The sequence below is a fragment of the Malaclemys terrapin genome, chromosome 16 (assembly GCF_027887155.1).
Source record: "Malaclemys terrapin pileata isolate rMalTer1 chromosome 16, rMalTer1.hap1, whole genome shotgun sequence".
In the NCBI taxonomy this organism is placed as follows: Eukaryota; Metazoa; Chordata; order Testudines; family Emydidae; genus Malaclemys; species Malaclemys terrapin.
In genome coordinates, this window is record NC_071520.1 from 17,734,682 (window position 1) to 17,747,197 (window position 12,516).

General features: G+C 41.1%; 1 protein-coding gene across 1 annotated transcript in view; it reads left to right on the forward strand.

The window, feature by feature from the left end:
• Positions 1–12,516, forward strand: part of ZDHHC8 (zinc finger DHHC-type palmitoyltransferase 8) — a 234,645-nt gene that overhangs the window by 220,620 nt on the left and 1,509 nt on the right. The window contains exons 11-14 of the mRNA XM_054006427.1: positions 6,221–6,399; positions 8,039–8,164; positions 9,590–9,678; positions 10,223–10,356. Coding sequence (XP_053862402.1) covers positions 6,221–6,399; positions 8,039–8,164; positions 9,590–9,678; positions 10,223–10,356 — 528 coding nt within the window. The remainder of the gene's footprint in view (positions 1–6,220; positions 6,400–8,038; positions 8,165–9,589; positions 9,679–10,222; positions 10,357–12,516) is intronic.

Here is a 12,516-nt window from a genome sequence, read left to right on the forward strand (position 1 = left end):
CAAGCTTTCCTGCTTTTTCAGATCCCAAACAATTTCTCAATTTGGAATGAATTAGTCCAAAGGAAGAAAATATTCTTTCTACACCCACAGAAGAAGCTACTGCTGTTAAAAGTGAGATTATCACTTCAACAGTCTCTGAATCCAAGGGCTTAAGTGACTTCCACCAGTTCACTGGTGTCTTTCTTTAAAACATCATCAGCAAACATATATTTCTTAAATTGTTCTTATTCCCAAACTGGGTCTCTTTTATGGCCTGCTGCCATTATAGGTTTTCCCTTCTAGTGAAGAATGGTATGGTAGATCTCAAATCAATGAAAGCTACACTCAGAAAGACCTCAAGACTTCTGGAATATGCTGCTCAAACAGTTTCATTTTTGTTTCTACTGCCTGTCCCTCCCTTCTCACATTTATCTCCAGACTTCTCCTTGTCCAGATCTATTCCGCCCCCAACAATCTTCTATTCATTGACGTTTTTCAAACTTTGCACTTTTAGAGAGGGGTTAAGTGATTGACTCTATGTACACAAATTTGCAGAGGGACAATAGGGTTGAGGTCTGTTATTTCTCACCTCTGTATATTATTTATTGATTTTAAAAATCTTTTTGCTGTTAACAAGCATGTTCTCTCTGGAGACACAAATCCACAGTTTGAGAACTGCAAAACTAAGCATCTCTGATGGTATCTTCTAGACTGAGCACTGAGTCCCATTGGGTAGATAGAAAGATTACCCTACATAATCTATACAGAAGCCCCTTGAACCCCATAAGATTGGGTCCCTAATCCATGAACTATTGGAACTCATTTATAAAACTTTTCTTAAACATTACATTAATATATTGTCTCATACTATATAATTAGAATTTATAATCCCTATTCCATAATGAGATATCTTTGAGCTATAATGTATCTTAATTAAAACTATCTTTAGATAAAATGCTTTTTGAGGAAAGAAACCTATCAAAAATCTGATTTAAATAAAAAAATCCGATTTTTTTTTTATTAAAATAAAAATCATTGATTTTTATCCACCTTGATGACCTGTGGAGGCGGAGGGGGTGAAAGGACAACTGTCTTTGAAACAGGAGCATGTCACTTAATCAGGTTGGAATTGAAAGCCTGAGCACTGTTACTTACGCCTGCTAGAAAAAAACCTGTCCAGTCAAACTTAGAAGATTTTTAGAAGAGAATGGCCCTGTTGCAGATTTAAATTTGTTGGTCTTTAGGCCTCTAAATGAAAAAAATGTAAGTTCATAAAGGAACCCACTCCAGCTGCAAACTTCTAGGAGTAGTTTTAAAAGTTTCCTATGCATCAAAACCTAAAGGTTGGCTTAGTAAGGAAGGTAATGTTGAACTAGACTATCTAGTTAGGATTTGTTCTTAAAATTACTGATATTTCTGTTGCTCCCTGAGGCATAAATTGCTTTATGGTAATATATCAGAATTGTCCTGGGTTTTTCATTTGTGTATTTCTCACCACACTGATTTCTTCCTCAGAAGGATTAGCTTTCTAAATCTGTTAGAATTTTTGACAACCATCCTTGCAGAGTTGTCTTACCCATGCATCTTTTATAAACCGTTCACTAGTAGAACAAAAGTAGTCCTGTAAAGTATATTATAGACAGAAAAAACATGCCCCATAATGAAGATTCATAATGCCTTACAATTGGAGAAAAGGAAACAACTTCAGAAATCTCTCAGCTTTTAAAAACATATGAGGCTCATTCTTTATTTAGTAGAGTAGTATGTTTATCAAATCAAAATATTGATCAAATGTTATTAAAGCTACTCATGGGGGCTGTTGACTATAAAAATCACAGCCAGTTCAGTTAAGCAGCAATTCTCTGTGACCAGACTAATTTTATTCAGCCAGAGTCCAAGTACTAGTCCTTATAAAAATGCGTAAAACAAATACACAGGTGTGTGTTAAGTGAAGAAGCAAAATATATAATGCACAAGAAATTGATCTGTGTGCTGTGGGATCAGGAGGAGGAGGAGGAGGATTACTTTGTGTGTGTCGAGACAGGGAGTAGTAGTAAAAGGATTTGTATGAGAGGGAGAGGATTACTGTGTGTCTGGTGGAGAAACAGGACCATGAGGACTAATTTGTGGAAGATTTGGGCAGGGTTTATGGTGGTAGAGTGCAGTGTTGGTACTGGCAGCAGGATAGCAATGGGGCTAATCTGTATGAGCTGCAGGAGGGTTACTTTATGCAGTGTGAGAGAATGAAAGAGGAGGCTTGAAGTAGCTGTGTGGCGGGGGAGATGGATCTAACTAGAGGATAAATAGATGCACTAAATTAAGTTAAAAATAGGTGTTGTAGGAAGGGCCTGGGGCTGACCTAGTAAACTGAAAGCACAAAGCTGTCTTCTAGGCTCATATTGTTTTCTGCTGGAAACAAGCAAGTTGGAGATTGCTGAAGTAATTCTAAAATGGTGCATCTTTCAACCTGTTCCTCCTGCCTCCCTATATCTGAATTTTGTTTTGGTCTAGTTCACATCAGTAAAAGCCACCTCCGCAGTGTTGAGGCTGTTTGAACAATAGATTTGTTGATTGCTTCTCTGCAGAGAAGCAAAGGACTGACTGGACCATGATGACTGAACTTCCCTTTCACCCTTAAAGGTGGTTTGTCCAGGTTCAAGGTTGAAGTACTTTTGGTAAGGTTTGAGGGAAGCTTGCAGTGCCACTGTCTAGATCTCAGCACATCTTTCTGTCATCTTCAACGAGTGCTAAATTTGCACAAACAGCCCCTCCCTCCTATAAATTAACAAGATTCAGAGGTGATAACTCTTCTAGTACTTGTGCAGGAATGGCTTTCCTGGGTAGCTGATATCTATAACAGGTAGACATGCTGCTCATGATGTGAATAATATTAAACTAATGAACATAGATTGGCTAAACAGATACTATTATAGTGCATAGCTTAGCGCACACAATGCTAGTGCAGTTATAGCATACAGGTGATGCAAATGCCCAAGTTTATTTGCCACTTCTGCATCTTTACAGATCCACAGGAGTATTGGACCTTCAAGGAGTAGCTTAATGATTCTGCCAACGCTGAAATGTGAAACCATGTTAGTATATTTCTGTAAATATTCTTTCCAGAACGCAGTCAAGATACAGAGGACCTAAAACTAGGACAGTAAGAAAATTCAGGGTTGAGACTATATCTGTTCTCTAAAGATTTTCCTGTAATGCTATATACAAGGGTTCATGAGAACTATTCTTTGCCTGCCCCTAGAGCCCCCCGTGGCACTATTATTATTTTTTTCTAATCCCGCTCCTGTCCCGTCCTGCAATACTCAGTTTTGCTCCTGCATTGTTTCTTGCATTTTTATCCTGCTCCCACCTGCAAATCCTGCAAGAGAGATTTTCCCCATGCTACTAATCCCGCCCTCTCCCCCCACCTCCCCGAAACGGCCAGTTAATATAGTCTATATATAAATAGAATTCAGACACAATTTTTACCACTAAAGGAATAGAAAAAACTTGCTTAAACCATGTAACAAATACTTTAACTCCTTCAGTAGACCTCAAATTCTTCTTTCCGTTGCTTAAATTTGTTTTAAAACCTTTTTTTTAAAGATTGTTTTCTGCAAATTACCGCAGTCTGTCTGTTTTGTTTGGGTTTTTTTGACCACCCAGTCCTGCACGCATCAAAGTACATTTTAACTGCTCTCGCTATTATGGCAGCAGGTCCTGCAAGATCCCAGTCCCACTGCAGGCTCTAACTGCACCTTTTTAACTGGTTTATGCAGGGGGATTCAATCAGTGGTGGTTCTTGCATATGTAAGTACTCCAGTGACATCCAATGTGTTGCACTACTAAGAAGTGGGTTAGTGTACGCTCAACTCTGAATTTCCAGTATATCTGAATAGTACTCTGAACACTAATTGAGCCATGTCTAATTATGTCTAAATTTAGTACATCAAAGAAAGGTAAAAATAGAGTAGGATGCAAGAAATATTTATAGCTGGTGTAGAGAATCAGATGGTTGATACGTGTCCCTTAGCCAATGCTTCTAGCAAACCAGAACAAAGAATTAAATCTCTGTACAAACACAGGATATGATTTTGTTTTCTTGATACAGGTTGCTATGTACCAACATATTCTTAGCAATCCTGCTTCACTGGCTAGAAGCTAAATGAACAAGGAGGGTTTTTTCTTCTAGAAATGTAGAACTGTGTTAATCAAATGTAAGGCAAAAATTGATGTTATGCTGTCTGGAACTAGCATTGTCTGAGTTTACCTAGTTAATTGATTCAATCTGTGAGTCCTGTTTCTGAATGTGTTGCTCCACCATACCTACTGTTCATAATTTTAGTTCACTAAATAGTAGGACAATACAACAGAGTGGGAGACCTGATTCAAACTAACTAATGAATTTAAAAATCAAGTAGGGAATAGGGTGTTGCAAGATTGGACAGGTAAAATTAAGATTTTGCTGGATCTTCCATTCAGATTTCCTTTTTTCTAAGCATAAAATGCCATCTAAATTGACATTCACACTCCAATGGAAACCCAAGGGTAACTACTCAATAAACAAGAGTAAAATTAATAATCAGATATTTCAAAGATGCTCTCACTTGTGCTCCTGTCCTCCAGACTAACAGAATGTAACTTGGATGTACTTTAATGTACGCCATAAAGTACTCCTGGGGGAATTCTGCGCCCTTGCGCATGCACAGAATTCATGCCCTTCAGAGATTTTTCTGTAGGGAAGCAAAGGGAAGCTGCAAGAGCAGTCACACACCACTCCCTAGCAGCGCAGGTACATCGTTTCAGGCACCCGGAGCAGCCAGATTAGAGGTAAATCACCGCGGGGCTGGGGACACCCCAGCCAGTGGCTCCTACCCTGAGCCTGGATCAGCTGCTAGTCCTGGCCGAACTGGAGGCAGGAAAGGACGGGACTTCCTCTTCCCCTGCAAGGAGTGGCTGGGGCTGTATCAGACCCACCCCCAGAAACTTCCTCCAGCTACAGGAAGCTCAGCATCCTCCCCTGCTTTACGCCTCCATCACTCCTCAGCTGTGGAGGGAGGAGTCACTGTACAGGCAGCTGCTCCCCCATCCACCCATCCCCTGTGCAGCTGGATCTCCCAGACCCAGACACCCCTGCCAAGCCTCACCTGGTACATCCAGAACCCCCTAAGCCCTCCATACCTAAACCCCACCGCACTCAAGCCCTGCACTCAGACCACCACCCACTGAGCTCCCTGCATTCAAACCCCCACCCTGATGCCCCACCCTCTGCACCACTGTGAGCCCCCACATCCAGACCCCTATGCCACTGACCCCCAACTAGCTGTACCCAGATCCCCACCCTACCAAGCCTCATTTCCCCAGACCCCTGCTGAGAGCCCCAGGCCCTTCCCCTGAGCCCCAACCACCTTCACCTGGAAGCCCTTGCAGAGTCCCATTCCTCTGCACCTGGAACCACCCCTGCAAGCCTCTGTGCATCCAGATCCCCCACACCTAGACCCCTCACTGAGCTGCCTATACCCAGATTGTCCCACACAGAATCCTCTCACCCCACACTGGATCCCCTCACACTGAGCCCCTGCACACATGGATCCTGCCTGCCCCACATCTGGTGTGTCTGGTGCAGAGGGACTGGGCCCCAAGGTGTTTCTGGGGCAGGCCCAGGCCTTGTGCTGTGTCAGGGTCAGGCGCAGCCTTACCACTGAATCTGTGTCCCAGATGTGGGGGAGCTGCAGGGTGATCTCCCACCTTCGTACAGCCAGTGGCCTGTGCTCCCCGCTGCCATGCTGGAGCCTCTGTATTTATTTATTGACAAATAAAACTTGCAGAATTCTAAAATATTGTGTGCAGTATTTTTAATTTTTTTGCGCAGAATGCCCTCAGGAGTAATAGTCTGTCAAAGTATGGCTGAATCCCTTACCAGTGTTTATAGGGATTTTTTATCCTGAACTAAATTACAACCATATTATAATAACTAATAGGTAGCATGAGTCTCAGGTAGGTGGGTGGTGCTAGCTTGGCTTCAGCTAGATAGGATGTAAAACTCTAAATTGTTGTATATGGCTTTTTGGGGTATTTAAGAGAAGAGTTAAAATGTTTGATAAAACTTTTGCTAACATAATTGGGGGGGAAAAAAATCTTTAGATCCTCCAAATGCTGAAATCAATTGAGGCAGGAGTCCGTTTGTAACATTTTCCCCTGCCATTCTGCCACATATAAAAATGACTTATTTTAATATTTTTAGACGTGAACCACTGGCTCTTATCAACCGGAAAAAGAAAAATGAAGAGACTGGGGAAGAAGAACTTGCTTCCCGCCTAGATCACTGCAAAGCAAAAGCTACCAGACACATATTCCTTATCCGCCATTCTCAGTACAACTTGGATGGTCAGATTGATAAAGACAGAATTCTGACCCAGCTGGGTATGTGCAACTAGGACCCTACTTGATTGTGCAGCTTCATAGAGAAAGAGGTTCTTTGTCACTAATCTCATATGTTAGAGCAACCCGTTCTGCTCCGGATCCTATTGCCAACTTCCTACTTAGGATTTTGGATCCATTGAACATATATAGGCCAACATAAGCTTGTCTCCCCCCCCCCCCCCCTCCCCATGATCCTATAAATAAAATGCCTGTTTATGCATATCCCAAACATGCCCCCACCTGTGCAGTAATCCTGTTTCAAAACTTCATACTGGATTCCTTTGAGACTTTGAGCTAAACTTTCACAGCAGATTTTTAAAAATTTCCCTTGGCTGAAATTTTGAGCTAAGTTCAAGACTCAGGATGACTATTCTGGATCATAAAGTCTTGGGAAAGGGTTTATTATGAAGGCCACACCTTTTGACTATGGTGACGAAAATAACTAAATGGCGTTTCATGTAGCGGTTAACTAGATTTTTTTCTCTGGCTTTCTTGAGTGTGCCTTTTCAGTTGGAGTGCTTGTAGTTAGAGAATCATTATATATGCTCCTTGCTTCATCCTTATCTCTAATGAGGCTGCTGGGAATTACATTAATAAATGCCCATTTGTTGAGATGAGAATAATACTCTATTTGTATACTGATACCTAAATTAATCTGTACTTGGCTAATGCATATGTCTGGATATCAAAAATTGTACGTAGCACTGACTAGAATTCTGTAGCTGTTTAATTCAAAAAGGAGTGGTAAACATCCTTTGTGTTTTTTATACCCTTTTTCCTGAAAGGGCAAGAATTTTCTGGGTGTGATGCTGTTTCAGGTGCTGAAAACATGGTGCCAGATGTTAATGTGGATGTTTTCTGAGTTTTAATTTGCATGCTCAAAAGCAAATTTGATTAAAGGTGTGAATATATTAAATACACAACTGATGAGACAATAACAGTGGTTAGAATAGCAGATTCCTGGCTTATATTCTTGACTCTGCAATTGTCTGGCCATATGTCTCCTTCAGCCGTCTACCCTTCTATCCATCTATGTTTAATTAAGATTTTAAATACCTTGGGATACTAGGTAAAAACTTATCTTCATCTTAAAACTTACGTCTTATCTGAGGAAGCTCAATTAGTGGCTAATGCATGTTTCCTTCGAAGCTAACGTATCTGCAGCCTTTGTTTCAAGCAGGACTACCAGACATGCACACACTCCTCCTTCTTCTGCACTCCTAGAATGTAGGGGTGATAGAAAGTGAGTGGCAAATTGAACACCTAGCTACAATAACAGCTATTTGCATGAGCCCATTGAGGAAGTGGTTCACCTTGTGGGATTTAAGACGCAAGGACCATGACTAATGGGTGAGGTCCTCTCTTCAGTGCTTCCCATTGAAGTGGAGAATCAGAAACTAAAAGAACTGGATCTGGCCTAACCAACAGAAATCCCTTCCAGCCTGTGAAACGTGAATTGGAACTTGGCAGTTAGTGAGCCTGGTCTCTTGGTGGTGACGCTGCTAAAAGCATTGTCTGCTGGAAGGAGAAATGCATTACTTACTCTCAGGACTGGCATAGAAGGATGATGAGCTAATATTTGTTAAATATAAAGAGCAAAATATCAGCAATTTATTATATAGCTAATCTCACTGTTAAGGTCGTGAGCAGGCAGAGCTGACTGGGCGCAGGCTGGCAAGTTTGGGGTTGAAATTTGATACAATTATCCACTCCTCTATGACCAGAGCAACGGAAACAACCGACATCATCAGCAAGCATCTTCCAGGCAAGTGGGGTTTGATAGCATAATGCTGTCTTATGATTGCTTCTTTTGCACCTTTTGACATGTAGTGTTCAGTTGAAGTGTAGCCATTTCCTAGACCACTGTACACTTTGTAAATTAACTTTTTAAATTTAAAAATGAAATAAAGTCATAAAGATGAAGTAGAAATGAAGCTGCAATTTAAAGCTTTGAGCTGACCCCTCTGAGTAGTCGATACATGAATGTATTACTGTGTAGGAGACCTTGGCAGTTCGCTCTTTGTACTTTCAGACTGCTTAGGAGGAAAAGCTGGAATAGTTAGCTTGTAACCAAGAATGCTTACTGACTGCCACAGACCTGCACCTAAAAGCGCAACTCTGCTGAAAGGGAGAGAATGCTAACTATAATTTCTACAAGAGCATGGTGGAATGAATACAGGACAGTGTTGTGGACTGGGTTAGCCACTCTTTTATGGAAAGTGTGTACTGGATTAAAGGGGGAGGAGGTGGCATACTGAAAGGGTGATGGATAAAGATAGCAGCTGTTCTGAGGTGTGGTTTCACTCCTGCCTGTAGATGGTGGTAAGGATACTTGGTCCTAACCTTTGGGTTAGAGCCCAGATTAATTCTAATGCCTCACATTCAAATGTGTGAACAAAAAACCCCCACGGTGACCACAGACAAAACCTGACACACCTATTGGTTTTACAAGTATTTGTGTAAGAGCAAGCAAGTCCATCTTGGAACACTGACTGATAGGCATGTGCTCATTCAAAAGAGGGAGAAGGGAAGAGGAATGGACTTTGATCTAATCTTATAGCAGTCCTTGAATTCAGGTCTAATAACATGAAAAGCATGCTCTAAGAAAACAGAAACTTCCCTTCAGACTAAGGGAGGTTATATTACAGGGAGGTACACTTTTTAACTGTATGCATTAAGATGGGCGATTTTCCACATGTAGGCTAATCTTTGTTGACCTGAACCTTAATTGTCTGAGGGCTGCAAGAATTCATGTCTAAGTTGGTAGACAAATGATCAAAGATTATACTAAAATAATAATTTTCTAGCAGTCTAAACTGCCATATATACGAGGTTTCGGATTCACAACATATAAAGGCTGCTCTTCAAAATGATGGTGTTCCTGGATCAAATTCAGTGGATTCATTAGTGTCAACAGGGATGAACTTGGCTCCATAGGTAACTGAGCACATTAGGTTTGGAGAGCCTCACTTGCAATCCCTGATGGAAAGTCATGAAGACCGTAATGTTCGGACTTAATTTTTTGGCTGTAACCTGAAGGTTTCTTTGAATATACAGAATATGAATAAATGCACAGCTTGCAATAAATGTAAAGGGGCTTTCTTATTGACTGAAATTATGTGGGTTTGTTTGTGAACTGGCCTAAAAAGTGGCTTTTACTTCACTTTCTGAATGTGTACTTCATTTCCAGGGGTCAAAAAAGTTAGTACTGACCTGCTAAGAGAGGGAGCACCTATAGAACCAGTCCCTCCAGTATCTCACTGGAAACCAGAAGCTGTGGTAAATTTATATTTTTTTATATATAAATAATCTGCATATTCCACACTGTCTTTAATTAACTATACATTGTATTGTTTGTTTGCAGGTTGTATATCCTAGGCCTCGGATCACTCCATACCTTTTACCCATCCTCTATGTTAAAATATTTGCTCATAACTTTAAATTCCCCATAGTAATCTGGCAGCGTTCTGTTCACCAGTTGGCCAGGTTTGAACTATCTAAGCCTATGGCTACACTTGAGAGCTTACCGCTCTAAAGGTCTCTATTGTAGCTGCTCTACTTCAGCCCCTGTGAGTGACAGTAGCTATGTCGGTGGGAGAAGCTCTACTGCTGACATAACGCTGTCCACACCAGCGCTTATGTTGGCATAAATTATGGCGGTCAGGAGGGTGGCTAATTCACACCCACGAGTGACATAATTTATATCAATTTAAGCTGTAGTGTAGCCATAGCCTAAAGCAGCACCCCATTTTGAAAGTGCAGGTAGCTTCTTGGGCTGGTTTGATCTGTTTCAGTGTCTAATTACAAACTCTCTTGTCATCAGCAGTATTATGAAGATGGGGCTCGTATTGAGGCTGCTTTCCGAAACTATATTCATAGGGCTGATGCAAAGCAGGAAGAGGACAGCTATGAGATTTTTGTTTGCCATGCCAACGTGATCCGCTACATAGTTTGCAGGTAATTTATGAGGGACCAAATGCCCATCTGCATGTTTAAATGTCAAACCTTTTTAAATTGAGTTAGTGCATTGCATTCTCTAGTCCATTACAGCTAGGAAATCAGTTAACAGGTTTGAAGTGACTGGAGGGGATGAGTGCCTGGTTCTCTGAGCAGCTGTGCTTGCAACATATGATCAGAAGATTAATCTACAGATATGAAAAAGGGATTTTAAAATAATTTTCAACATCCACACTGAATTAATTCTGAAGTAAAAATGAGAGACTAGTACAGATTACTGAGAATTGGGACTCATTTTCTAGGTTTTATATTAAAATCAGATCATTAACACTGCCCTAGGCTACTCTGATTTTTGGCACAACTCAAGTGTGGACTGCTGTCAAGAGAAACTTGGACAAATATCGAATGTTTGTAGAGTAATAGAAAGTTTAACTTTACACAGGTGGTATGCAGGTATTTTGAGATGGCTTTCAATTCGACTCAGTCTTGATTACATGCATACCCAGTGGTTCATATTGCCTTAAAATAGAACTAGCACCTTTGTGGCAGCAGTTCAGGATTCCTGCAGCTAAATAAATTTATTTTCCAAAAGCATTTAACGTCAATGGGGGAGGGAAAAAACCTTACTGCTAGGGCATCAAGGTGGCTCAGGAACTGGGGAGGGATAGTGTTAGGTCTTTACCCCCCACTCTGTACCTGGCTACCAGTTTTCTCTACGGGCTTTGGCCTAACAAGTTATTTGCCTTGTGGGCAGGACAGTTGCCATTCATTAGCAACAAAACGTTCACATTATTCTATTTTAGTAAGCAGATACTCTGTTAAACCCATACATTTGTGTGTCTCTGCTGTGAGCTACATTAGTGCTCTCTTTGGTGCTTTAAAAACTCTAGTATTTACTGTTACTTTTTGGCAAAGGTAAGCAATGCTATTTCCCCTTGTTGAAGAAAGCTGAGGTTAGAGACAGACTACTGTTCTGCTCCAAGAAAGGGGATTATATCCTGTCATCTTCACTGACTTCCTATGCATCTATGAATCCAGTTCACTTTCCTGCCTGGTTTCCTAAAGTTCTCAGTGGACTTGCTCACCCCATCTCCCTGACCTCATGTCCTTCTCACTGTGAACCTCTTAACCTTCCCTACCTACCAACTCTCCACAGCTCAGCTGAGGACTCTGCTTAAATTATGCTGTGGCTCCCCTTCACTCCATTCCCTCCCTGCTTTCCCCACCTCTCTAAATCTAGTTTAAGATTAGTTTGACTTCTGCTGCAAAACATTTTTGCACTCTTTAGGAAGCCACAATATAAAATAATACTTTGTATTGGTCTTGATGTTTGTGGCCCCTAATGGTTTGAGCTGCAGCAGTCAAAGCTATAGTCTTACTCTGGCATAGTATTCTAATACTGCCTCCAGGTTTCATGCTATTCTTTAGTGTGCCAAGTTCAGTTAGTAATTTTGGGAGAAAACTATCCTATTAGAGCTGGGAAAGGACTGCTAGACAAGAGCCTCTACATCAAGTGCATGATATAGTTTGTCGTTTCCTCCCAGAGCATCAGCTGCTTGTTAGCGGTCTTTCACTTCAAGGATTGTAACCACAATACCAAGTTGAAAATTTCCCTACTGGCTCCTTGGTCTTGAATCTAGGGCAGCTGTCATCTTGTTTTATCAGGTTACTCAAAGCACTCCTGGCAACAGGTTTTTTTAAGCTTTCCATGTCCATTTGAACTAATCCTATCTACATTAATGGTACCCATCTGTTGCACTCTTATAAAAGCCTGCTGGAATGGCCACTGATTAACAAAGCCATATATGCTTTCATGCATTTATAGCTGTGAGCACACAGTATCAACTCTTCAAAGATAGCAATAGGCAGAAATTCTGCATGTGAGCTGCTTGGTGTACAGCAGTTCTCAAACTTGTGTATTGTTGACCCCTTTCACCCAGCAAGCCTCTGAGTGAGACCTCCCTTATAAATTAAAAATACTTTATTTAATATTTAGCACTACTATAAATGCTGGAGGCTGACAGCTTATGGCCCCCAGTTTGAGAACCACTGGTGTACTGCTTCACAGTGGTGGTTCTGTTCTAGATAGAAGAAATGATAGACAATAGTGCTGTCAGAGGCATGCTAATCTTCACATATGCTTGTGGATTAAACCATACA